The sequence below is a fragment of the Mauremys mutica genome, chromosome 1 (assembly GCF_020497125.1).
Source record: "Mauremys mutica isolate MM-2020 ecotype Southern chromosome 1, ASM2049712v1, whole genome shotgun sequence".
Taxonomy (NCBI): Eukaryota; Metazoa; Chordata; order Testudines; family Geoemydidae; genus Mauremys; species Mauremys mutica.
The window spans coordinates 48,525,543-48,552,910 of NC_059072.1; the positions used below are offsets into that span (position 1 = coordinate 48,525,543).

General features: G+C 42.3%; 1 protein-coding gene across 2 annotated transcripts in view; it reads left to right on the forward strand.

The window, feature by feature from the left end:
* TFEC (transcription factor EC) overlaps positions 1-27,368 on the forward strand; it is a 131,239-nt gene that overhangs the window by 90,398 nt on the left and 13,473 nt on the right. For both annotated transcript variants that reach the window (XM_044978985.1, XM_044978979.1), the window contains exons 4-5: positions 23,073-23,187; positions 24,097-24,153. In XM_044978985.1, coding sequence (XP_044834920.1) covers positions 23,073-23,187; positions 24,097-24,153 — 172 coding nt within the window. The remainder of the gene's footprint in view (positions 1-23,072; positions 23,188-24,096; positions 24,154-27,368) is intronic.

The following is a 27,368-nucleotide window of genomic DNA, read 5'->3' on the forward strand; positions in this document are numbered from 1 at the left end:
TCAGCTTTAGAAAATAACACACCCTTATTGAGAGAAGTCGCTTTGAACACCGAGGACTGTCTGATGTGATTAGGTCCTGTGATGGTGTCACTTGAATGGATATGTGGACAGAGCTGGCATCGGGCTTTATTGCAAGGATAGGTTCCTGGGTTAGTGTTTATGTTGTATGGTGTGCGGTTGCTGGTGAGTATTTGCTTCAGGTTGGGAGGCTGTCTGTAAGTGAGGACTGGCCTGTCTCCCAAGATCTGTGAGAGTGAGGGATCATCTTTAAGGATAGGTTGTAAATCTTTGATGATGCGCTGGAGAGGTTTTAGTTGGGGGCTGTAGGTGATGGCTAGTGGTGTTCTGTTATTTTCTTTTTTAGGCCTGTCCTGTAGTAGGTGGCTTCTGGGTACTCTTCTGGCTCTGTCAATCTGTTTTTTCACTTCAGCAGGTGGGTATTGTAGGTTTAAGAATGCTTGATAGAGATCTTGTAGGGGCTCGTACACCTGCACATCTACCAGCGTGATATATGCCATCATGTGCCAGCAATGCCCCTCTGCCATGTACATTGGCCAAACCGGACAGTCTCTACGCAAAAGAATAAATGGACACAAATCTGACATCAGGGATCATAACATTCAAAAACCAGTGGGAGAACACTTCAACCTCTCTAACCACTCAGTGACAGACTTGAAGGTGGCAATTTTGCAACAAAAAAACTTCAAAAACAGACTCCAAAGAGAAACTGCTGAACTTGAATTAATATGCAAAGTAGATACTATTAACTGTGGTCTAAACAAAGACTGGGAATGGTTGGGTCATTACACCAATTGAATCTATTTCCCTATGTTAAGTTCTCCTCACACCTTCTATGGGCCATCTTAATTATTACTTCAAAAAGTTTTTTTTCCTCCTGCTAACGATAGCTCATCTCAATTGATTAGACTCTGCCTGTTGGTATGCATACTTCCACCTTTTCATGTTCTCTGTATGTATAAATATCTCCTGTCTGTGTGTTCCATTCTATGCATCCGAAGAAGTGAGCTTTAGCTCACGAAAGCTCATGCTAAAATAAATTTGTTAGTCTTTAAGGTGCCACAAGTACTCCTGTTCTTTTTTTATTTCCAGGCTTTTAAGGTTTTGGATCGATTGTCAGGATGCAATCTTAGCTATCACGAACCATAGCGTTTTGTTTTGTTTTGTTTGTGTTGCTATATGTATATGCTTCTAAGACTCATGGGAACACTTTACTGGTAGTTTGCCAAAAATAGTGGCAAAGAATGTTTATTTGCCAATAGTTATTATACAGAGGTATCTGAAATACCACTAATACTTTAAGAAATAACTGCAATATTTTTGATAATCACAAGTATCAGAGGGGTGGCTGTGTTAGTCTGGAGCTGTAAAAGCAGCAAAGAGTCTTGTGGCACCTTATAGACTAACAGACATTTGGGAGCATGAGCTTTCGTGGGTGAATACCCACTTCGTCAGATGCATGTAGTGGAAATTTCCAGGGGCAGGTATATATAAGCAAGCAAGAAGCAGGCTAGAGATAACGAGATTAGTTCAATCAGAGAGGATGAGGCCCTCTTCTAGCAGCTGAGGTGTGAAAACCAAGAGAGGAGAAACTGGTTTTGTAGTTGGCAAGCCATTCACAGTCTTTGTTTAATCCTGAGCTGATGGTGTCAAATTTGCAGATGAACTGAAGCTCAGCAGTTTCTCTTTGAAGTCTGGTCCTGCCAAATTTTTTTGCTGCCACCTTAAGATCTGCTATTGTGTGGCCAGGGAGGTTGAAGTGTTCTCCTACAGGTTTTTGTATATTGCCATTCCTAATATCTGATTTGTGTCCATTTATCCTTTTCCGTAGAGACTGTCCAGTTTGGCCGATGTACATAGCAGAGGGGCATAGCTGGCATATGATGGCGTATATTACATTGGTGGACGTGCAGGTGAATGAACCGGTGATGGTGTGGCTGATCTGGTTAGGTCCTGTGATGGTGTCGCTGGTGTAGATATGCGGGCAGAGTTGGCATCGAGGTTTGTTGCATGGATTAGTTCCTGAGTTAGAGTTACTATGGTGCAGTGTGCAGTTACTGGTGAGAATATGTTTCAGGTTGGCAGGTTGTCTGTGGGCGAGGACTGGCCTGCCACCCAAGGCCTGTGAAAGTGTGGGATCATTGTCCAGGATGGGTTGTAGATCCCTGATGATGCGTTGGAGGGGTTTTAGCTGGGGACTGTATGTGATGGCCAGTGAAGTCCTGTTGGTTTCTTTCTTGGGTTTGTCTTGCAGTAGGAAGCTTCTAGGTACACGTCTGGCTCTGCTGATCTGTTTCCTTATTTCCTTGTGCGGGTATTGTAGTTTTGAGAATGCTTGATGGAGATTTTGTAGGTGCTGGTCTCTGCGGGGTTAGAGCAGATACGGTTGTACCTCAGGCCTTGGCTGTAGACAATGGATCGTGTGGTGTGCCCGGGCTGGAAGCTGGAGGCATGAAGGTAGGCATAGCAGTCGGTAGGTTTTTGGTATAAGGTGGTGTTAATGTGACCATCACTTATTTGCACCATGGTGTCTAGGAAGTGGACCTCCCATGTAGATTGGTCCAGGCTGAGGTTGATGGTGGGGTGGAAGCTGTTGAAATCGTGGTGGAATATTTCCAGAGTCTCCTTCCCATGGGTCCAGATGATGAAGATGTCATCAATGTAGCATAGGTAGAGACGGGGCGTGAGTGGACGAGAGCTGAGGAAGCATTGTTCCAGGTCAGCCATAAAAATGTTGGCATATTGTGGGGCCATGCGGGTGCCCATAGCGGTGCCACTGATCTGGAGGTATATATTGTCATCAAATTTGAAATAGTTGTGTGTGAGGATAAAGGCACAGAGCTCAGCAACCAGTAGTGCTGTGGCATTATCAGGGATACTGTTCCTGACAGCTTGTATTCCATCAATGTGTGGGATGTTTGTGTAGAGAGCCTCTACATCCATGGTGGCTAGGATGGTGTTTTCTGAAAGGTCACCAATGCATTGTAGTTTCCTCAGGAAATCAGTGGTGTCACGGAGATAGCTGGGAGTGCTTGTGGCATAGGGTCTGAGTAGAGAGTCCACATATCCAGACAGTCCTTCAGTGAGAGTGCCAATGCCCGAGATGATGGGGCGTCCAGGATTTCCGGGTTTGTGGATCTTGGGTAGTAGATAGAATAACCCTGGTCGGCGCTCTAAGGGTATGTTGATTTGTTCCGGTGTTAGTGTAGGGAGTGTCCTGAGTAGATGGTGCAGTTTCTTAGTGTATTCCTCAGTGGGATCTGAGGGAAGTGGCCTGTAGAATTTGGTATTGGAGAGTTGTCTGACTACCAAAAGGCGACTCTCTACACAAACATCCCACACACTGATGGAATACAAGCTGCTAAATTGGGCTGGCTGGGAAACAAGAATTCTAACTTGGGGAAAAAAAATAGAGGTTTTGAAATTTTTCATTCCAATACAGAACAAAAATGAGAATGTCTTCATGAAAGAGCACAGAGACTCACCAAAGAGCAACCAGTGTTCTGGTGATTAGGACACTGCACTCACCTAGGAAATACACATTCAAGTCTCCACTCTGCATCAGGCCAAGGAGGAACTTGAACCCAAATTTCTTATATCCCAGCTGAGTGACTTAACCACTTGGATATGGAGTCACTCTCTTTTTTTTTCTCTCTGGCCCAAGGAATATTTAATTATTCATGCAATGTGGACTAGCTCCACCAGAAGAACTTGCGAAAGAGAAAGAATGACTTTTTTAGATGGAAAAAACTGGTCAACAAAAAAAACCTTTGAATATTCCTTCACAAATTGAAATGGTTTTATTTTGTGTCCATTTTTTCTGTGAATATTCTAGTCAATTAGTTTGGTAGCAGTAATATTTCCTGAGAACAGTGAATTATAAGCAAATACTGGTGGAAAAGCACATTTTGAATTAGTAATTATAAGTACTTGCACCAGAAACATGATTGTAGGAATTATGCTCATTCATTTAGGGAATAGAAACAAACCATGTGACCTAGACAAATTTAACCTTGTTCATTGACTACTGAAAATAACCTCTTCTCATAAAATCTACAAGAAGTGTTTGCCCAAAATATTCATGAATAAAAAAGAGGTTTAATACATCAAACATTGTGAGTTATTCTATCAGTTCTACAGTTATACCACAAGAGTCATGGCCAAAAATCTCTATAGGGGCTTAAGGGTCTATCTGTCCTTTCCAAGATCTTCAGCCTCAACTTTTGGTTTAATCTTTCTCAAGGGCTTCCAAGTGAGCCCTGTTCACGTCTTGGGGAACCTGGGCCCACCCACTACTCCAGGTTCCAACCCAATAAACAACAAACCGATACTTCTCAATTCAACTTACTGCTGCTACTTCCCTAGGCCTCTTTATCTTCACCCTTACTTTAAGGCCAAAGTTCTCAGCTGCCTTTCTCTCTACACAAACCCAGCCAGCAATAAACGTTGGCTAATCCTCATGCTCCTATAACCAGAGAGAAACATGCTGCTTTAAACCTCTGGTGTCGGCCAGGGACTGACCTACTAGGGCTCTGCATCTCCTTTTATCTTAGCCTGCTGGGCTCTGATTGGCTGTTGGTAGCCCTTCTAGCCCTAGAAGGACCAGGCCTCTGTAGTTTCTGAGATGGCTGTTCCAGTGAGGCTCTTCTAGGTAGGCCTGGCAGACTTACTTTTTGTGCACCTTTTCTCCCGTATTGCTGCTTTCTTGAGTGAGGTGTATTAGGACTGCTGTGCCTTCTGCAGGGAGCTGCAAAGGCTAGGTACACTCTTTCACAAGGGGATAATACACATGTGCAGAAAAGAACAACAGAACCCACAAAAGTGAGCTAGTGTGTTACAAGGGAACACCCATTAGGCCACCTGTAAGAATTGCTTCACCTTGCTAAAGAGAGAGGTAGCTGCAGTCTCACAGGGGCCTGCGGCCACTGGAAGAAAGGACATAGATGAGCCTTGTAGCCCTTACAGGAAAACAATTGATTAAGCAATTGTCAGTTGCCTAGTGGCTCAATCCAGGCTAGTCCTTGTGATGTTGATGACCTGCAAAGCAATAGGAATGTTCTGTAGGGAACAATCTTACCCTGACCGGGGTATGGACTAGATGACCTGATTGGTAAAGACCTATCCGTAATTTTTATGACTATGTTAACAGCAGTGGATAAAAAGCTCTCATTAAATCTCTCTGAACCATGATGAATGCACAATGCTATCTATCTGCAAAATCCCATTGCTATCACAAGGTCTTTGAGGTCACAGTTGCTCATCATGGCATTAATAATTTGTACTTAATTATTTGTCAAATACTGATGGTTACAATTTGGTAATTGAATGGATTACAACAAATTACTGTCTGTCCCATTGCTAGAAACCACACAGTAAAAAATATCAGGATATTTCTCTAAGTACTTTATTTAATAACTACAATGATCATTCAGGCAGGTATCCTTTCTAGTAAAAGGTGCACAAAATAATGCTAGAATAGGCAGCCCAGTGCTGCATATTGTGTGGGTAGTTTTCAGTCAGTAAGCACTGATGTCATTTGGCAATTTTCATAAACTGCTAGGGTTCAAAGCCATTCTAGAGAAAGGGCCAGAGTAAATATTAACAGCCCTCTTTGCTTACTGTGGGTAACTTGAAAAAAGTGCATAACATCAATGTGAATGCTTTGTCAATCACATTCTACACCAGATTAGTCTTAAAGTCCAAGGAAGAATCAAAGTTCACCTTGGTACATAAGCTTCAGCATAGCTCTCCTGGATATTGTTTACAAGATTAATGAAAGAGAAAAATGAAGGAGAAAGACCAAACTATCGATATTGTGGAAATTATAGACTCTTCAAAAATAAAACTGGTGAGCAAATATTTTCTTTGTCTTTCTTCAATAATTTTGACTTTAAAAATATATAAAGCATGTGGATCATGAGATACTAAGCTTAGAACAAACAAGATAAAGTACTGGGTTAGAAACTGTCTAATATGTATAGAACCAATAATTCAGTTTGTTAATTTAGATTGCCTCAGAACTATTTACTGCAGCAATCTTTGTGGAGACCTCTCTTGATATCAGAGAGGACATTCTCGTCTGTTTGTAACCGAGCTGCCAGAACAAATGTTTAGCACCAGTTTTTCATGAGTTATACCAGTCTGAAGCAGGACTCTGTGGGTGAAACTCATTCATGGTGTGGAAGACTGGTACACAGCTCTCTGTCCGAGTCAAGCCCTTCACAAGGACTACATGGGGGTTATTTTGAGGAAGTGGCAAAACAAGGATGCCTATGTATCCAACCTGCCACAGAATAGGTTTTTATAACAGCTCTACAGAGGTCAGTACAAAAACTAAAATGGGTGTAGTCCAGGCGAGGGGCCACAGGTTCACCTCACAGTAGTCGGACATCACTTCATTAGTTTGCTTTGAATTAACATTCTCAGGTTATCTTTGCACCCAGAAGGGCCAGGAACATTTTAAAAAAGGATTTAAATTTATAGTCCAGCACACAACTCTACATCAAGGAGTTGATTCCATACCAAATTCCATAGCTGTATGGGATACATGAGGCCCTGGTCTTCTTTGGCCAAGCCTTTGGCTAGACCATGGACATTTATGTATATGGTAGGTACTAACATTTCTTCTGGGCATATACTGTATGTGGGAATCTGAAACTAGTTCATTTTTCTCTTGTGAATAATGAACAAGCTTGCTGCTCATTATTCAAAGATAAAAATAGCCAGTTTTCATACATAATATATCTGAGTGTTAAGTACCAGGTCAAGCAGTGTACAGTTATTAACCAGGTAAAAGATAAATGTAGAAGGTGCTGGAATTTGTGCTGGGTGCAAGTACAGAGGACTGAAACTTGGAGCACTTGCTAATTTGATGTTATACATGGAAATAAGAAGAAAGGAAAAGGTATAGTTTTTATTAGTTAGCAACAAAGCAAGTTTATTTCCCAATATACAGTGATTGTCATTTAAAAGTCAGTATTTTTAATAAGTAATTATTTAGAAGTTTAATTACTGGATCACCTTTAACATCCAACTGCAAAAGGGATCCCTAGGCCCTGTAAATACTCATAGTAAGAGAGAGTTTTTGCACCCGAGAGCTGACAGTCTAAATCAGTGGTTCTTAACCTGGGGTGCACTCTCCTTTCCCTCCCACCCCGGGGGTGCGAGATGCCCTTTCTGGGGGTGTGAGACATGCCAGATTTTTTTAGAAGGTAAGTCATCGAAAACACAAATTAAGCACAGGCACATAAGTACAACTACTTTGTTTAATCAACCCTATGTATTTATTAACATTATACATTTTTTAATGAGTACTGTAATATACAAACAAAAATATATTTAGGTTTAAAGAACTGACCTACTTCAATGATTTTTGATAAGGGGTGCGAGAACATATTTTGAGAACCAAAGGGTTGCAGGCTTCAGTAAAGGTTAAGAACCACTGGTCTAAATAGACCAGACAGAGACAGATTTGGGCAAACGGAGTATTGTTATCTGTGATCTTACAGAGTGAGTGTATATATATATATATATATTGAGAGAGAGAGAGAGAGGTTTACTGAGTTTTCCCAGGTGACACAGCAATTCTATGACAAAACCAGAAGTTGGACTCAAATATTCAGAGTCCTGTTCCAGTCCTGAATCACTAGACTATATATCCCATCTATATATCCCTTCCATTGTGTGAGCAGTTAGCACACTCTAAGCCAAATACTGAGAGGTATTTCAGATATCCCAATTTCCCCCCTCTATTTAAAAATAGGAAGTATTTCTGACATTTCAGATATTATTGTATAGTAATTGTATGAGCAACAATTCAGTCACTAGATAGTTATGGACTAAAGTGCAGAAAAAATCAATGCATGAATTGAAATCCATATCCATACTCCAGAGATTAAAGCCAACTGTGTCCCCTGGTTACACTGAACAAACAAGAGGTAAATGATAAGGAATTAAATACTTAGTTTTTACTTTTTGTTTTAAATTTTACATAATACATGAAATGGACAATCAAAATGGTTCTAACTTTAGACTTCTTCCACATAAAGGATGCAAGTGACACCAATGTAAAAGCTTTATTAAGGCCCTGTCTATGGTTATAATTAGAAAGAGTTGGCAAACACCATTTTTAAGTAGAAAGATGCTAACATACTTTTCCTGGATAAGGCAGACCAACAAGAATCATTTTCCAAAATTGTGCTATAATTTAAGGTCCAATATTAACATGATGTAAGAGGTCTATAGGTAGGATGTAAATGTGAATGACAGATTGTCCTAACATTTAACATGCAAGCACTGCAATTTAGATGTCATCTGATGTATTAATTTCTATCAAGCAGAAATGGAAATTTACAATTGCAGGTATTGTTATGATACTGTACCCTCAAGAAGACGGACCAAACGAGTATAGCTATTAGAGATACATGTGTTTGTGGAAGGTATCTCTTCTTAACATGTATGACTCCTCCTCAATCGATGGTGACATGCATTTCAAGGTCTAATGGAACAATGATGGCTGCTCACAATATGAGTGCCTCTTGCCAGCTAATTTTAGGATAAATCAGGGATTATTGATTTTGGCCTACTCATGTGGGTGGAAAAACACCAGTGCAGATGACTAAAGTGAAATAGAGATTATAAAGAAATTATAACTCTATTTAGAGCTGGCCTTTACTGCATTCAGTAGGACTTTACAAATGCAAGGTTATTTTGGAAAAGAAATTACCATTTACTTTGTGTTTGTATAAGACCTAGTAGAATCAGGCCCTGATCCTCACTGAAGACTTTGGCTACTACTGCAATGCAATGCAATGCCCCCCCTTCCCCTCTCAAAAAAAAACTGTGTCATAATTAAGGATACAATTCTATCATGGAGGTCATGGATTCCATGACTTTCCAGGATCACTGTGACTTCTTCTGAGGCAGGGCTGGAGCAGCAGCTGTCTGCCCATATTTCAGGAGCAGCGGTGGGGCTGGAGCAGCACCTGGTGGCCAGCTCCAGGGCTACTGGAGCTGTGGTCCCCAGAGCAGCAGTCTCTAGGGGTCAGCCCTGGGTCTGCCAGAGCAACTGATTTGTGGGCTGAACGCCGGACCAGCGGCCCCTGGGCTGAAGCAGCAGCTGGGGTTGGAGCAGCTGCCAGAATTCAGCCCTTGGCGGTGCTCTGGCTTTTTGTGTCCCTCAACCCCCAGGGTATTTTTAGTAAAAGTCAGGGACAGGTTGTGGGCTTCTGTGAATTTTTCTTTATTGGCTGAGACCTTTCCCTGACTTTTACTAAAAATACCTGTGACAGAATCTTAAAATTAATCATAAGGTTACATTACAAGAAGTGGAAGATTGGACAAATGACCAGGGAGGAGTATAAAAATATTGCTCAGTCATGCAGGAGTGAAATCAGGAAGGCCAAATCACACTTGGAGTTGCAGCTAGCAAGAGATGTTAAGAGTAACAAGAAGGGCTTCTTCAGGTATGTTAGCAACAAAAAGAAGGTCAAGGAAAGTGTGGGCCCCTCACTGAATGAGGTAGGCAACCTAGTGACAGAGGATGTGGAAAAAGCTAATATACTCAGTGCTTTCTTTGCCTCTGTCTTCATGAATGAGGTCAGCTCCCAGAATACTGCGCTGGGCAGCACAGCATGGGGAGGAGGTGATCAGCCCTCTGTGGAGAAAGAAGTAGTTCAGGACTATTTGGAATAGCTGGACAAGCACAAGTCCATGAGGCAAAATGCGCAGCATCTGAGGGCGCTAAAGGAGTTGGCGGATGTGATTGCAGACCCATTGGCCATTATCTTTGAAAATTCATGGTGATCGGGGAAAGTCCCGGATGACTGGAAAAAGGCTAATGTAGTGCCCATCTTTAAAAAAGGGAAGGAGGAGGATCTGGGGAACTACAAGCCAGTCAGCCTCACCTCAGTCCCTGGAAAAATCATGGAGCAGGTCCTCAAGGAATCAATTCTGAAGCACTTAGAGGAGAGGAAAGTGATCAGGAACAGTCAGCATGGATTCACCAAGGGCAAGTCATGCCTGACTAACCTAATTGCCTTCTATGATGAGATAACTGTGTCTGTGGATGAGGGGAAAGCAGTGGACGTGTTATTCCTTGACTTTAGCAAAGCTTTTGATTCAGTCTCCCACAGTATTCTTGCCGTCAAGTTAAAGAAGTATGGGCTGGATGAATGGACTGTAAAGTGAATAGAAAGCTGGCTAGATCGTTGGGCTCAACGGGTAGTGATCAATGGCTCCATGTCTAGTTGGCAGCCGGAATCAAGCGGAGTGCCCCAAAGGTCGGTCCTAGGGCCGGTTTTGTTCAATATCTTCATTAATGATCTGGAGGATGGCGTGGACTGCACCCTAAGCAAGTTTGCAGATGACACTAACCTGGGAGAAGTGGTAGATACGCTGGAGTGTAGGGATAGGATACAGAGGGACCTAGACAAATTAGAGGATTGGGCCAAAAGAAATCTGATGAGGTTCAACAAGAACAAGTGCAGAGTCCTGCACTTAGGACGGAAGAATCCCATGCATTGCTACAGACTAGGGACCGAATGGCTAGGCAGCAGTTCTGCAGAAAAGGACCTAGGGGTTACAGTGGATGAGAAGCTGGATATGAGTCAATAGTGTGTCCTACACTGGGAAATTAGTTTGTTTAGCAGCATTATATTTTCCTTAGAAAAGGAACTATGGTATTTCAGATACTGAATTGTGATAACTGCCAGCTATTCAATAGCAACTACAAACTACATTTTTATAACATTCATGTCTGCAGCCATGCTAATTCAAGCTGTAACCTCATTAGATAGCACAAATTCTTCAGGGTCAGTCATAGGTGCTGGAATTACACATGCAGGGGGGTGCTCCCACACTCCCTAGCTTGACGTGGTTTCCATTATATAGAGGGTTTAGTTTGGCTCAATTGCTCTCAGCACCCCCACTATAAAATTTTTCCAGCACCCCTGGGCTCAGGCCTGTTCAGTAGTTGGATGGGAGAGTCCCAGCAAAAGTACTGGAGCTGCAGGAAGTGCTATTGGGGGCACTATGGACTTGATCTTGCAAATGCTGCTGAGTCCTAGCCAGAGACTCACACAGTTAAAGTTAAGCATAGGCTGAAGTGCTTTATTGGTCTAGGCTGGAGTGCACTGTTCAGCTCCTTGCAGGATTGAGCCTTACATATGAGAACCACCATCTACAGATGAGATGTAAAACCAATATTCTGATACAGTCATTGAAGATCCAGTGACACTTTTCTTTGTAAAAGCAAGAGCGTGAAGCCTTGCCAAATTCTAATTTGGTTAATTATATTCTGCTTTCATTAGTTCCCCTTGCAGTTTCAGTTAGATATAGTATTATTCACTTCCAGTAATACACTGTCACTGAATGTGCCTGGTTAATCATTTCCTGTGTTAACAGTTGCTATCTTTCTCCGACTGCACTTTTTAAGTGGGTGAAATTATTATATGTGTTTGTACGTGTATATGACATACATGTCATCTACAAAGTACACACACCGACACAAAACTGAGAGCAAGCGTGTATATCTAGTACAATTAGGAATTTTTTAAGTGCTTTGGATTCATCACATTTAATGGTGCGATATCAGTGTAAGGTCACTTCCATACACATAATTTATAATTATATCAGTGCAAAAATATTTGTGCTTTTTTGTAAGGTTACAAAGGTTTTTGTGAGGTTGAAATACAGAGTTTGGAATACATTTGGTTGAAGCCGCAATGGTGTGTAAACTTTCAGTGCTACATCCCATAACATCATGAAATCCTGTTGTGACATACAGCATCTTAATATATATGCAAGTGGCCTGATATAATGTGAATGATGCCTAATAATTTGTACAATATTTTGGGGTATATTTTTTCCTTTATATTTAATTCCAAAATGCCCACATTTTGGGTCCAGTTTAAACTAACTTCTGTAACATTTATCCAGGAAACAAAATTTATCCTCTCTCATTACAGCAAGAGTGACCACTCCAGGTTATAATGCAATTTCTATTTTAATCTATTTGTTTGGTACTAGAATTTTCCATCCTTGGTACCATGCCAGAGGTGAATTTGTTTAGAGAGTTTCAGCAAAATCCTTTAAGAAATTGTGGAATTTTCATATGGGGGCGGGGAAACTCTGAAAAACAGAAATGGGTATACATGTCAAAGGGGCATCAAATTTGTTTGCTTTGTAGATCCTAATGTGATTTAAACAAGAAGCCATATTTGAAGGAAAGTAGATCAGAAGTTTTAATACTAAGAAAACTGACAATTTCTTTTAAAGATATGTACAGTAGGATTTCCTGAGGTTTTTTGTTGTTTTGTTTTGCTTCATCTATACCTTGTAGTATTGTGGACACATAGCTGCATTAAACTTTGCTATTATTTTTTCTGCTCTGTATAAAGCAGCTTCAACCACTGTGAGGGCACTGTGCAATCTATGTTTGTAAGGATGTTTAAAATCTCTAGTAGCCTATATATCCTGATGGAGGAAGCAGAACCCCCACTCTAGAAGAAACCATCTAGAGTATCAATGGAGGAAGGGAGCTCTAAACTCTGGAGTTCTACTCCCATCTTTGTTACTGACAGGCTTGATAATATTTTGTATTTATATAGCATTTACTGACATTATTTCATTCAGGCACTATGACGCCAGTATGTGAGGAAAATTAATATATTTATACTCATTTTACAGATGGGGAAATTGGCACTCAGAGAGGTCAAACAACTTGCACATGGGCACACAGCAAGTCAATGCCAGAACTAGGATTAGAACCTAGAACTTTTGATGCTGAGGCATGCTCCTAACTCCCCTAGAACATAGTGGATGGCAGTCTCTGTTGCCTTGCAGCATGTGTAGTCACGTACATCAGTGCAAAGTGGATATCAAATGTTATCATTCTGACTTAGTGTTTTACACCCACTTTGTGCTGAGGTAAATGTCTACATAAAGTGCAGGATAATTCAGAATCAAACCTAGTGTCTTCAAGCGAGATCACTTTGGGTATGTCTACACTGCAATGAAACGCCTATGGCTGGCCCATGTCAGCTAACTCAGCCCAAGCCCTGTGAGTCCATGGTGCTGTTTCATTGTGGTATAGATGTTCAGGCTTGAACTGCAGCCCAGGCTCTGTGACCCCCCTGGGGGGATGTCCTAGAGCTTGGACTCCAGGGTCCTTGAATCATAGTTTTGCTATCTGTACAAAAGGGATAATAATATTTTCCTATCTACATCACAGGAACATCCACCTTCATGTCTTTTTGCTTAATACAAAGCTGGCACTTAATCTACTACCAGTTTGCTGACTTTGGGCATTGTGTGGAAACAACAATGCACTTCACAGTACTTCTATTTGATAGAACTGGTCTGACTGCTTTCATGGGTGTAGATTTGTCTGACATTTCTTACTGAGTTTAGGATACGTTTGCTCCCTAAAATGCTGGAGGTTTTAGGGAAACTTTTACCTGTGACCTGTAAATTGGCTCCTCGCCCCACAGGGCTTATAAATTCAAGCCGGGAGTTATGGGATCAATTATAAGTCAGGATTGTTAACATCATCTTTTGGGAGGTTAGGGTGCCATTATCTTAGTGGTGGTTAGGCCCTTGATCAAGAAGCCACCTCTTGATACTAGTTTTTCTTCTCTCTGGGTATGTCTACACTACGGGATTATTCCGATTTTACAGAAACCGTTTTTTAAAACAGATTGTATAAAGTCGAGTGCACGCGGCCACACTAAGCACATTAATTTGGCGGTGTGCGTCCATGTACTGAGGCTAGTGTTGATTTCCGGAGTGTTGCACTGTGGGTAGCTATCCCATAGCTATCCTATAGTTCCCGCAGTCTCCCCTGCCCATTGGAATTCTGGGTTGAGATCCCAGTGCCTGATGGGGCAAAAAACATTGTCGCGGGTGGTTCTGGGTACAGCCTCTCCCCTCCCTCCGTGCAAGTAGCAGACAACCATTTCGCGCCTTTTTCCCTGGGTGAACTGTGCAGATACCATAGCACGGCAAGCATGGACCCTGCTCAGCTCAAGACAGCAATCATGGACGTTGTAAACACCTCGCGCATTCTCGTGCAGTCAATGCTGAACCAGGATCTGCAAAACCAGTCGAGGAGGAGGCAGCTACGGCAGCGCGACAACGAGAGTGATGAGGACATGGACACAGAATTCTCTCAAACCGCGGGCCAGGGGTAATGGGGCAGGTTCTAGCCATTGAACGCCGATTTTGGGCCTGGGAAACAAGCACAGACTGGTGGGACCGCATAGTGTTGCAGGTGTGGGACGATTCCCAGTGGCTGCGAAACTTTCCCATGCGTAAGGGCACTTTCATGGAACTTTATGACTTGCTATCCCCTGCCCTGAAACGCCAGATTACCACGATGAGAGAAGCCCTCACAGTTGAGAAGCGAGTGGCAATAGCCCTCTGGAAGCTTGCAACGCCAGACAGCTACCGGTCAGTCAGGAATCAATTTGGAGTGGGCAAATCTACTGTGGGGGCTGCTGTGATGCAAGTAGCCACAGCAATCATTAAGCTGCTGCTACAAAAGGTTGTGACTCTGGGAAATGTCCAGGTCATAGTGGATGGCTTTGCTGCAATGGGATTCCCTAACTGTGGTGGGGTGATAGATGGAACCCATATCCCTATCTTGGCACTGGAGCACCAGGGCACCCAGTACATAAACCGAAAGGGGTACTTTTCCATGGTGCTGCAAGCACTGGTGGATCACAAGGGACGTTTCACCAACATTCACGTGGGATGGCCAGGAAGGGTTCATGACGCTCGCGTCTTCAGGAACACTACTCTGTTTAAACGGCTGCAGCAAGGGAATTACTTCCCAGACCAGAAATTAACAGTTGGGGATGTTGAAATGCCTGTCGTTATCCTGGGGGACCCAGCCTACCCCTTGATGCCATGGCTCATGAAGCCATACACAGGCAGCCTGAACAGTAGTCAGGAGTTGTTCAACTACAGGCTGAGCAAGTGCAGAATGGTGGTAGAATGTGCATTTGGCCGTTTAAAGGCGCGCTGGTGCACATTACTGACTCGCTCAGACCTCAGCCAAACCAATGTCCCCATTGTTGTTGCTGCTTGCTGTGTGCTCCACAATCTCTGTGAGAGTAAGGGGGAGACCTTTATGGCGGGGTGGGAGGCTGAGGCAAATCACCTGGCCGCTGATTACGCGCAGCCAGACACCAGGGTGATTAGAAGAGCACACCAGGAAGTGGTGCGCATCAGAGAAGCTTTGAAAACCAGTTTCATCACAGGCCAGGGTACGGTGTGACTGTTGTGTTTGTTTCTCCTTGATGAAATCCCCCTCCCCCTTGATTGACTCATTCCCTGTAAGCCACCCACCCTCCCCCTTCGATTACCACTTGCTTCCTAAGGAAATAAAATCACTCTCATTTAAAAATCATGTATTCTTTATTAATTAATTATAAAAAGAGGGCGAGAACTGACAAGGTAGCCCGGGTGGGGTTTGGGAGGAGGATAGGAGGGAAGGAAAAGGCCACTAAAAAAATTTCAAAATAATGACAGCCTTTTGGTTGGGCTGTCCACTGGGGTGGAATGGGTGGGTGCACGGAGCCTCCCCCCACGCGTTCTTAGTCATCTGGTGGGTGAGGAGGCTAAGGAACATGGTGAGGGGGGAGGGCGGTTATACAGGGGCTGCAGCGGCACTCTGTGATCCTGCTGCCATTCCTGAAGCTCCACCAGATGCCGGAGCATGTCCGTTTGATCACGCAGCAGCCCCAGAGTTGCATCCCGACACCTCAGATCTTCCTGCCACCACCTCTCATCTCGAGCGTCTCTCCTCTCCTCACATTCATCCCTCCTATCCTCACGTTGGTCCCTTCTGTCCTCACGGTCACTGGCATCTTTCCTGTACTTTGATACCACGTCCTTCCACTGATTCAGATGAGCTCTTTCATTGCGGGTCACTTCCATGATTTCCGAGAACATTTTGTCTTGCATCTTTTTTTTTCCGCCGCCTTATCTGAGATAGCCTTTGGGATGGAGGAGGGAGACTTGAAAAATTTGCAGCTGCAGGAGGGAGGGAAAAAAGGGAGAGAAGTATTTAAAAAGATACATTTTACAGAATAATGGTTATACTCTTTCACGGTGAACAACACTATTCACCTTACATAGCACATGTGATCTCACTACAAGGTCGCATTTTGCATCTTAATATTGAGTGCCTGTGGCTTTCGTGTTAGAGAGCACAGACCAGGTCCGGTCCTCAGAATTCGGCTTGCATGTGGCCATGGTAAGCCATTGTCTTTCGGCTTCTGCAGGCTTCATATATCCAGCACCCTCCTTTCCCAAATAGCAAGCAAAGCCCATTGAGTGCTGCTTCTTTCCTGTTAATGTGCAGCACCAGAACCGCCTCCATCCAATTCTCTGGGATGATCACTTTACCCCTCCCCCCACTGCATGGCTGGTATCATGGAAGATCGCTGCTAGCCACCCTACCCCCACTGCGTGGCTGGTAGCAGGGAAGAACCCAGCTAGCCAAATGCAAAAAAGCTCAGCGCCAATCACCTCCCCCCCACGCTTGGCTAAATGCAGGGAAGGATTTCTTTTAAGCCACAGGCAAACAACCCAACCATCTCTGACCCCTTAATTAAATTCCTGAATTTCAACCAGGTTACTGTGAATGATATCACTCTCCTGAGGATCACACAGTGAGATAAAGAACGGATGTTGCTTGAATGCCAGCAAACACCGGAACCATATGCAGCTAGGCTTTGTCATGCAATACCAGATTACTTGCTACATGCATGGCGTGGTCAAGTGTCCTGCCATGGAGGATGGAATAAGGCTGCCCTGCCCAGAAACCTTCTGCAAAGGCTTTTGGAGTACCTCCAGCAGAGCTTCATGGAGATGTCCCTGGAGGATTTCCGCTCCATCCCCAGACATGTTAACAGACTTTTCCAGTAACTTTACTGGCCGCGAATGCATTCCAAGTCCTCAGGGCAAATTAATCATTAAAAAACGCTTGCTTTTAAACCATGTTTTATATTTACAAAGCTACACTCACCAGAGGTCCCTTCCATGGCTTCATTGTCTGGGATAGTGGCTTGGGAGGGCTGAGAGGGTAATTCCGTCAGGGTGAGAAAAAGCTCATGGCTGTTGGGGAGAACGGAGTGCTGTGTGCTCTCTGCAAGCTTGTCCTCCTCTTCCTCCTCTTCATCTTCCCCGTCTGCAGAATCCTCAGGCATGGCTGAGATTACCACCCCCACCTCGGAATCCACGGACAGGGGTGGGGTAGTGGTGGTGGACCCCCCTAGAATTGCATGCAGCTCAGCGTAGAAGCGGCATGTTTTCAGCCCTGCCCCGGACCTTCCATTTGCTTCTTTGGGTTTTCTGGTAGGCTTGTCTGAGCTCCTTAACTTTCACACGGCACTGTACTGAGTCCCTGGTGTGGCCTCTGCATCATGGCCTTGGAAATTTTTTCAAATGTTTTTTCATTTCGTCTTTTGGAACGGAGTTCTGTTAGCACAGAATCCTCTCCCCATACAGCAATCAGATCCAGTACCTCCTGTGCAGTCCATGCTGGAGCTCTTTTTCGATTCTCAGGAGACTGCATTGTTACCTGTGCTGATGAGCTCTGCGTGGTCACCTGTGCTGGTGAGCTCTCCACGCTGGCCAAACAGGAAATGAAATTCAAAAGTTCGCGGGGCTTTTCCTGTCTACCTGGCCAGTGCATCTGAGTTCAGATGGCTTTCCAGAGCGGTCACAATGGTGCACTGTGGGATACCGCCCAGAGGCCAATACCGTCGAATTGCGGCCACACTAACCGTAATCCGACATGGCAATACCGATTTCAGCGCTACTCCCCTCGTCGGGGAGGAGTACAGAAATTGGTTTTAAGAGCCCTTTATATCGATATAAAGGGCTTCATTGTGTGGACGGGTGCAGGGTTAAATCGGTTTAACGCTGCTAAATTCGGTATAAACGCATAGTGTAGACCAGGCCTCTGTCTGAACATTTCAATCTTGTTTGCTTGTTGTTTATTTTGCCTGAGTATGGCAGAGTGATTGGGCTAATGTTATTTATCCAATGATTTCCTAGCGACTGACAAAGGACAGATGTCTATGCTGATTCTTTTAGGTCTATTCCCTGTCTTTGATACCATTGACCACAAGGTTTCATAGAATCATCTTGTTCCTCGGCTGGGAAGATGGTAAGTTACATTCGGGTTCCACTAGTCAATAGAAATGTTGCCATTGACTTCAATGGGAACCAGATTTCAGTGGTCTCTCTCTTTAATGGCTTTGTTCTTATCTTTCAAAGTGGTTTTATAGGGCGATATGGGGCAATTGTTCATTTTCCCAAGGTGTTTCTCCACAAGACTTCTTTTAGACACTCCTTTTTAACACCTACATGGAGCCTTTGGGGAGATTGGGCAATTATTTGGACTGCACTGCCATCAGTCTATGGATGACATGCAGCTCTGTATCTCATTTTTATCACATACAGATAGTGTGGTGGCTTTGCTTTGCCAGTGCTTCACTGAGAATGGAACATATTGGAGAGAAAAACTGTCTGAAGTTTAATCTCTATGAGACAAAGGTGATGTTAGTGGGTTGGGAAATGATTCTGGGCCTTTTATATCAGTAGTGGAGACTCAGGCCTGGTCTACACTACAGAGTTAGGTTGATGCAAGGCAGCTTATGTCAATCTAACTATGTAAATGTCTACACTAAAATTTCACTCCAACTGATGTAATTCACACACTGCACCAACTTAATAACTCCACCTCTATGAGAGCTGTAGAGTCAATGTCAATGTAGTTAGGTCGACGCAGTGTCAGTGTAGACACTGTGTTGCTTACAATGACTGTTGCTGGCTTTCAGAAGCTGTTCCACAAAGCCCCACACTGACTGTTCAATCCGTGCAAGCAGTCCTGGTAAGGACGTGTGCCACCTACAAAAGGAGCAAAGTATAGACATGTACAAGTGATGTAATTTCTGCACAGCTGTATGCTGACATAAGTTAGGTCAACTTAATTTTGTAGTATAGACATGTCCTCAGGGAGTTTGTCCACCCTTTGTTGAAATGATTGTCACTGCAGAGGTACTTTTGAACCCTCATCTGCTCTTGGGCTCTCATGTGAAATTCATGGTTAATGCATCATTTTTCATCAGCATCTAATTAGATGTCTGTGATCTTTTTTTCTCAGAGTTGGACCTTGTCATAATAACTCATGCCTTTGTGATTAGATGGTGGAGATTTGATTATATCTATATGACAGATGGCTTAACTCTTGAGATTTAGATGTGTTCTTCAATTTAACTCATCCATTCATATCATCCATCCCATTCTTTGTCATCTACACATTCTTATTTAATGGCACTGGTATCTGTGATGGGGCAGCATGCTGCACTCCTGCCTCTTCCATGAACACAGACCACACTGAGACATTCTTGCTTGTAAACACCACTGTATAGTTTATATACAGTGTTTTAATTCCTCCCCAATACATAGCAGTGCCACAATACCGTAACAGACTATATCTCAACTTTCCCCCAAAGGGGTCAACATGTCTCTGCTCAGAGGAACTCCTTTGACAGGCTCTCCTAGCCTTCTGTTTCTCTCCTTCTCTTTCCCCCTGAGCACTCCTTGCTGTGCCCCTTTACATAGTTTCCCTGTTAATGGGCTAATTGGCTCATTGACTCTAACTCCAATGTGGCCTGGTAATTAGATACACCTCTGCCCAATTAGGCCTTCTCCAGGGGAACCTAATTAGCTTTAGTTTCTTCCCCCTTGCTCTTTCTCCTTTAATGGAGGTTCTACCAGGCATCTGCCCCTCCTTGCCCTCAGAGTCTTCATCTTGGATCCTGTTACAGGGGCTATCCATTCTCCACCCACAAAAATCACATTTGGTGGGTAGGTGTTCTCCCCATAATTCTGTCTCTGCCAGTGGTCATCACACCAAGGGCAGCCTGTTCAGCTGTTCTCTCCCTCCCCCACCCCCCACCTACACCTTCTTTGGTGGTGGGCGGTCATACTTGCCCCCTAGTTCCTGGGCCTCTGTTTCCATCTACTACTCTTGCCACGCTACATTTCTTGCAATATTTATCTGCGGACTGGCCCACCAGATCCAACATAGCTGCTTTAACCACGTTATAGTCTCTTGCATGCTCATCACTGAGAGCCGTATATGCTGCCTGTGCTTCCTCAGTTAAATAGGCTGCTAGCCAGAAGTCCAACATTGTTCTGGCTCCCATTGCCACCCTTTCAAAAGTAATCAAAAATGCATCAGGGTAGTCTGCCTGTTCCATCTTATTGAGTCCTATCCCCTGTGCCTAGTTTCTCTTTTCCATTGTAGGACTCAGCAATTTAAACTTTGCAGCAATTGTTGCTGAACCTGGATTTGATCCCATATAAATTCCTGCCGGTTTTTTTTCTGCTCTGCCTGCCAGGCAAGCAAGGACTATTTCTCTGTGTGGTGCGATTGTTGGAAGGCCTTCAGTGTCTTTTACAGCTCTTCTACAGGTTTCCAGTCCACACAGATACAGGCACAATCCCAGACAAGCCTCCAGGTTGTGACAGGGCAGCATTGTGCACCCTTACCTCTTCCATGAACACACTACATTGAGATCTTCTTGCTTGTAAACACTACTGTGTAGTTTATTTACAGAGTTTTAATCCCTCCACAAATACATAGCGTTATCTCCACACTTACACATGGTATCTCAACTTCCTGACCCAGTCTCCAAAAGGGGAGGGAGGTAAGGTGTTTCTACTGCCCCCACCCCTTTGCCAGGCTTTCCTAGCCTTCTGTCCCTCTCTTTCTCTTTTCCGCCTGAGCGCTCCTTCCTGTAACCTTTTATATAGCTTCTCTGTTAGAGGGGCTAATTGGTTTATTGACTATTCCCAATCTGGCCTGTTAATCTGGTGCACCTCTTCTAATTAGGCCTTCTCCAGGAGAACCTAATCAGTACCAGTGGTGAGCAGAGTGCTGGCTCCGTGCTAGCCCTCAGCACTCTGTTACATAACATTACAAATTATAATGTATTTACCATTACTATGATATTAATACCTGGTTTTGAATACGTATGCATAGGTGTATGAGAATTTTATTGCAGTTATTTGAACAAATCTCATTTGTTGGACTATTTGTATGTAAGAAAACTATTATTTTATTAATAGTTATTTTCTCCCCGTCATTTCACTAAAACAATAAGACTAATCCCAATAAGGGCCTGATCCAAAGCCCATTGAAGTGAATGGTAACATTCCCATTTGGAAGATTTTGGATTAGGCTGTTGGAAGTTATTGATTTAATCTAGTGTCAGGAGGCCAAATTCTGCATTAATTTACAGTAATGTAATGTCAGAGGAGTCCCTAACTATACACCTGGAGCTGATACAAAATCCACTGTTGTAGTTCAGTTATAGTATGACTGCAACACAGACTTTACAAACTTAAAACTATAATAAATACTACAGTACTCTTTGGTTCACTACTCAGGAATGAAATAAAGGTGCTTAAGATGGGAAGGTGCTTAGCTTTCAAATCTTACATATTAAACGTAGCTTGTTCTTGAGTAATACTCAAGTGAATTCCGAACATTCTTTAACAATTATTTGCATTGAGAGATCAAATATTTTTAAGCGGATTTTCAAAACTGACTTGGCGTGGTGATTTCTAACTGTTTTTAGGAGTGTTCAGTGCTCTGAAGTGTTAGTCTTCCAATAAGGCGCTTTGAAGTACATAGGTGGTGTTATTTGTATGTGTGCAACATATGCAATGGTAGATTCATTCTACCACTGGTTATTAGGAGAATTTGCAGTGAACTGGACTCTCAAGTGGAAAATATTTAAAATTAAAGAGTTTTCTTCCTCCTAGAAGATAATGCTTCTTTGTAATTAGATACTACATTCTTTCGTGAGTCATTTTATGTAACACTAGCATGGGACAGATAAGCATTAAACAAATCTTTACCAAAGTACCTTAGTCCCAAGCATCTTGCAATGAGGTACGTGCCCAACCCTAGGAAAAGTACAGAAATAGTTAATTAGGGGCTCAGGAATGCAAAGGGGAGGCAAGGGAAATCTAGAGGAGACATCCTGAGGGGAAGAGGTAGAAGAACTGGAAGTGCTTTCCCAGCCCAATCCCATGGTCAAGATGCAAGAAAGAACTGGGACAATAAAGGTCTACACAGTTTAAAAGAGACATTGTATATTAAGGACAGTTTACTTCCCCCCCTACTAAAACAAACTGTCTTTGCTCTTTTAATCTACTTTTTTTTAAAATTTTTAATTTAAAAGCCCCAGCCCTAGCTCGTTATACATTGGCCATGGGTGGAGAAATGCTGTGCACAGTAGTTGTGTATGCCATAAAATGGCAAAACAAATTTTTAACACTTTTTGTTTTCTTTTCAAGTATCATGTCACGTTTCACAAAGGAAGGAACAATACAATATCATGTACAGCCAGACATGGTAGAGCTGAATCAAGGCCATTAGAGTTTCTGGTCTATCCTTGTAACTTTGCAAGATTTGCCACAACAGCATGTTCTCCAGTGCTCTGTTCACTGCTATTTTAAATGCAATCGGGCCTTAACCTCTTTATATTGTTAAAGCATAAACAATCTGAAATACTAATTCTGAGTTCAATGGTGTGGTTAAATTTTCACTGGGGACTAGGTAAAGACCAGCAAAGTTATTTTCCCCTTCAACTTACCTTATGTTTGAAGTATAGCTGCAGTAATCTTGTTATTGGAAAATAGGCTACAGTATTATTTCAATATCAGACACCAAGAGCCATATTCTGCCATCACGCAACATACAAAACTCACATTGGCTTCTATCAAAGTTCTGCATGTGGAACAATGGCAGGCTTTGACCCTTAACCTTTAATTTTATTTAATACAAGATACGGTATATGCATCTAAAGCAGAATTTGCATTATGCAGCTCACACTGAAGAACATGAGACATGAATATGCATCTGATAGAGAATTTTGCTCATAGCATTTACTTATGCTTTTTACTTTTTAAACTTGTAACATATTGTGATTTTTTCCCCCTATTTTTTCCTTTGTTTCCTTAAGCTGTCCAGTAGCATTTTGGATATATACAACAGGGACCAAGGATTGTCACCTGCTAATATGGGTCTTTCAAATGCTTCGTGCCCATCTTCTCTACCAGTAAAAAGGGAAATCACAGGTAATATAGCTCTGGGATTTTGGCATGTAATAATTTAGGAGGCAGTGATGTTTGTTTTAAAAGTTCAGTGAACCTTACCAATAAAATATTTGTGAAATACATAGTATTTTTTGCTTAATAGTTTGCAAGGTGTCTGTATGCTCTTCCCTTTAAGGAGTTGAGCAAAGAGCAAGGGAAATGTTTACATTCTGTCCTGTACTTAGCAACTCAGAAACAATGTGTACTTGGTCATCTTTATGAACATCATGCTTCTAATAAACCTAATTATTTTAGGAAACATAGAGGATTCTTCCACATTTTGGCTCCTAATCAATAGCATAAATAAATTATCGCCCATTAAATTTGTTCCAGGATTGAACAAATGGCTCTTTTAAAAGCTTACAATAAGTCTATTCAAGGAGAATCTATATCAATGGATTAAGAACTTTAAAAGTTATATTCAGTTAATCCAAAGAATGCTAACAACCATGTACAGTTTATTAGTGTCACTCAAAAGAAACAGTGAGTTTGTTCAATATGAATATCTTAGAAATCTGATTAACTCTTGCATTATAGGATATACAAATCCAGATTCACATTAGTTTATTGTAAAGGTTGGGGGTGGGGGTTCCTCCCACTGTAAAGTACAGCAAATTGGAGAAAAAAGTACTAAATGTAATGTTCTTTCTTAGCACTTCTAATTTTTTAAATTAAAATGCATGTTCAATAAAGTCTTAAGAAACCTGTCAGATGCACTGGAAAATGCAGTACTGGTCAAATGCACAGTCTTCTTTAGTAATGTGGCAATTGATAAAAATGCTAAAGTTGTTGCCTAAAAACTTTGTCTTAATGAAAAGAGGACCTGTAGCGGGGAGAAAGTAGTAGAACTATGACCCAAGGACTATTTTAATAAATGTTACTTTCTGTCAGAAGCAGATAAACGAGCAATGGCAAAGGAGAGGCAAAAAAAGGACAACCACAACCTCAGTGAGTATATGTTCTACTTCTGTATCATTATATGGTGTGTACAGAGAGAACAGAAATGGAGTGTGCCAGTTGTCAGCTATCTGCTGTTGTCCAAGACTAACAGAAAGAATCTGTTTCTGGAGGGAAGACACAAAAGAACTCCACAAATACATTGCTTTCTTCCCTGAGGTGATAAAATAATACTATGCACTTGTTTAACATTTTTAACCTTTGACATACTTTACATATTTTCATGAATTAATTCTTACAGCATATACTTATAAATTATATTATAGTAGTGATTAAAGGTGGCAACCAAGACTGAGGGTCCATTTTTCTAGGCGCTGTACAAATAAATAGCAAGAGATAGTCCCGGCCTCAAAGAATCTACAGTCCAAATAAAGATGGGCAAAGGGTGGGAGGGGACACAGAGATAAAGTGACTTGCCCAAGGTCACACAGTGAGCTGGTGGCAAAGCTGGAATGAGAAACATGGTCTGCCAACTCCCAGTATGATACACTGTCCACTAGACCATACTGCTTCCCTTACTTCTGTGAATTATGTATGTATTATTATCCCCATTTTACAGAAAATAAAACTGAGGCCCAACTATTCAATGACTTCCCAATTCTGTGGTCAGCATCAGACTAGGATTAGATATCAGGAGTTCTTATCTCTCCATCTGCTCAAATAACTTTTGATGTAGTTTAAGCAGGATACTTCCTGGCGTGGTACTGGAAGTGTAGTATCACCCACCCCACCCATGCAAGCTACTCTTCACTTGCTGTAGAGTATTTTGTGCTCACTTAGCCTTCCCCCTCCAGAAGGTATCCTTGTTTCCACCCAGATGTTTGTGGATGGGGCCTTTTGGTTACAAACACACCCTGGAAATCTTTCTGATGGCGGCTGTGGCATCCTTTTTGAAGCCCTGCAGCAGCCACTGCCTGTTTCAGATGATTGGTCAGAAATGAAGAGTTCCTTCTGAAGGAGGAAAAGACACAGGTAGGAAACTCCAGGTGTTGCTGAGTTGTTTGGATTAATGAGGAGGAAAGAGAGGCTCAAGCATACATTAGGGGTGCCAAATCTTGTCTTTGCTTAGTTTGCTCCCTCCGACTGCTAGACCATAATCACCACACGCAAATTAGCTAATTAGGCATCTCAGTGGGTGAGAAGGGTGCATTTAATTGTACACAATATTGGAGGCTGGGTTGAAGCCTAGCTATATGTCATGACTACAATATTCAGCCATGGGGCATGTTTCACATTGCTTTGGTTCTGTGTATACACTTTAGAGCTCGAACTCTCTCTGGAGACTAACTCTACTATCTGTTTGCTTGTACATATTAAGTCATTGAATATAAAGGTTTTGCTGGTGTGATTTAAAAAATAACCCTTTAAAGTAAGCTCTTTTATGAGGATCATATTTTTTAGAGATGGTCTGAAGAGGATTTGAACTACACTAGCATTCAGATACCAGGCGCAATTAAAGTTCACATTTTGTAGTTATGATCAAAATTTTGCAAGTACATCTGAAAAGGAAGTGGAAAAATAGGCTGCATAAATTTCTGGGACCAAAATCATGGAGATAGGTTTGGATCTAAGAAATCAACTCTAACCTATATGAAACTGTAAGATTTTGGACGGGTCCCTATGGTTTTTAACTTTTTGTTTTTAAAATAAATGTTGAAACTTGTTAGGTGTTTCATGCTATGCCAGATCAATAGTCACATCTTAGCAGGTGCCATAATGGAAAGTGTAATGGTTGATAGTGTTTATGCAGTGTTTTGTTTAGTTATCTCAAAAATAAATTCCACATGTTCACTTTAGAACAAAATGCTCTATCTCCTTGTCCTTATAATACAGACTTGCTGATGATATAACTGGTTCCCCTAGTAATGCACACTCTCATTGGCAACACATAAAAGGGAGAATACACCCTTTCCTGGGTAAAATTATTAACCAGTAGACTAGACGTCCTATTTATGTCTGTCTTCTTATTGTTTCAAAAGAGTTAATAGGGTGAGGGAGTGTAAGTTGCCTGATGCTTTGACCCAGATACTTGGCTTAAGCGGCCAGGTGCATTTTCAGAGTCTCATCTCTTAGAAGGTGGCAGGCATCCCCAGAACCGTACCGTTGGCTTGTCTACACAGTGCTTTATTCGGGAGTTTTTTCTAAAGCTCACTAAGGTATTGCTCATTAATTAGCCCACATAGACCCTGCTAGTGCACTTTAATGTAGTGTTGTTTGAAACAATAGTATATTAAAGTGCACTAGGGTAACTTTAGTACTCACCACTAGGGTGTCCATGGACCAACTAATGTGCAACACAGTGTGCTTTAGAAATCATACCCCTATAGATTACATTACCCCATTGGGTAGACATGCCATCATTGAGTAGGTAACTGGAGGAAAGTTGTTTGGAAAGCAAGGGTGGATTCCCTAGATTGGTGGGAGGGGGATGGAGGGAAAGAAGAAGGAGAAAGGGTGACAAGACTGTTGATTGAGGGAGACTTTCATATATCTTGCTGGACAGCAATGCTATGAGGATGAAAGGACCTGAGTAGTCAGAGAGAGGGGAGAGCTTTTAAGGGATCAAAGCTGTTTATTTTTCTTTTTTTTCCCCTCTGTAACTAAACTGAGAATGTCTTATCTAGCTCATCGTATGAGTAGTGTAAATCTAGATATGTTAAGCAAACTCCTTGTTTTGTTTTCATTTCATCTTCTCTTTGTTTCTGATAAACCTTGGTTTAAGATTGCTGTTGTATGGGTAAGTTTTATAGCCATAACTAAGGAGAGGTGCTGAAGGGTAAAAACTTTCTGGAATGCAGCCTTTACTCCATCTCTATTGAGGGACATGGTCAGAGATGTCCTCTCCCAGTGATGCACATGGCTATCAGTCTGCAGCAGGTGAACACAAAGGGAGAAGCTGAAGCACTTACCAGGAAACAAGAGTTGGCTGGGCTGTTGGTCACAATCCATAAAGGGAGTTTTTGACTGATTAAGGACTGTGGGATCCCATAATGTTCCTATTGAAGTCAGAGGCAAAAATCTATGGCTCTCAGTTTCGAGTCCTACATAGGAAGAATTTGGGAAATGAGAAGTTAAGTATGACCTTATAAGCAATTCATTCCTAGGATTGTGGGGCCACAGTGGAGGCATGTGCACCAGCTACCATGAGGACCAGAAATGGCCATTACAGGCAGGAGAACTGATGTGGAGAGGGGACAATCACAGGC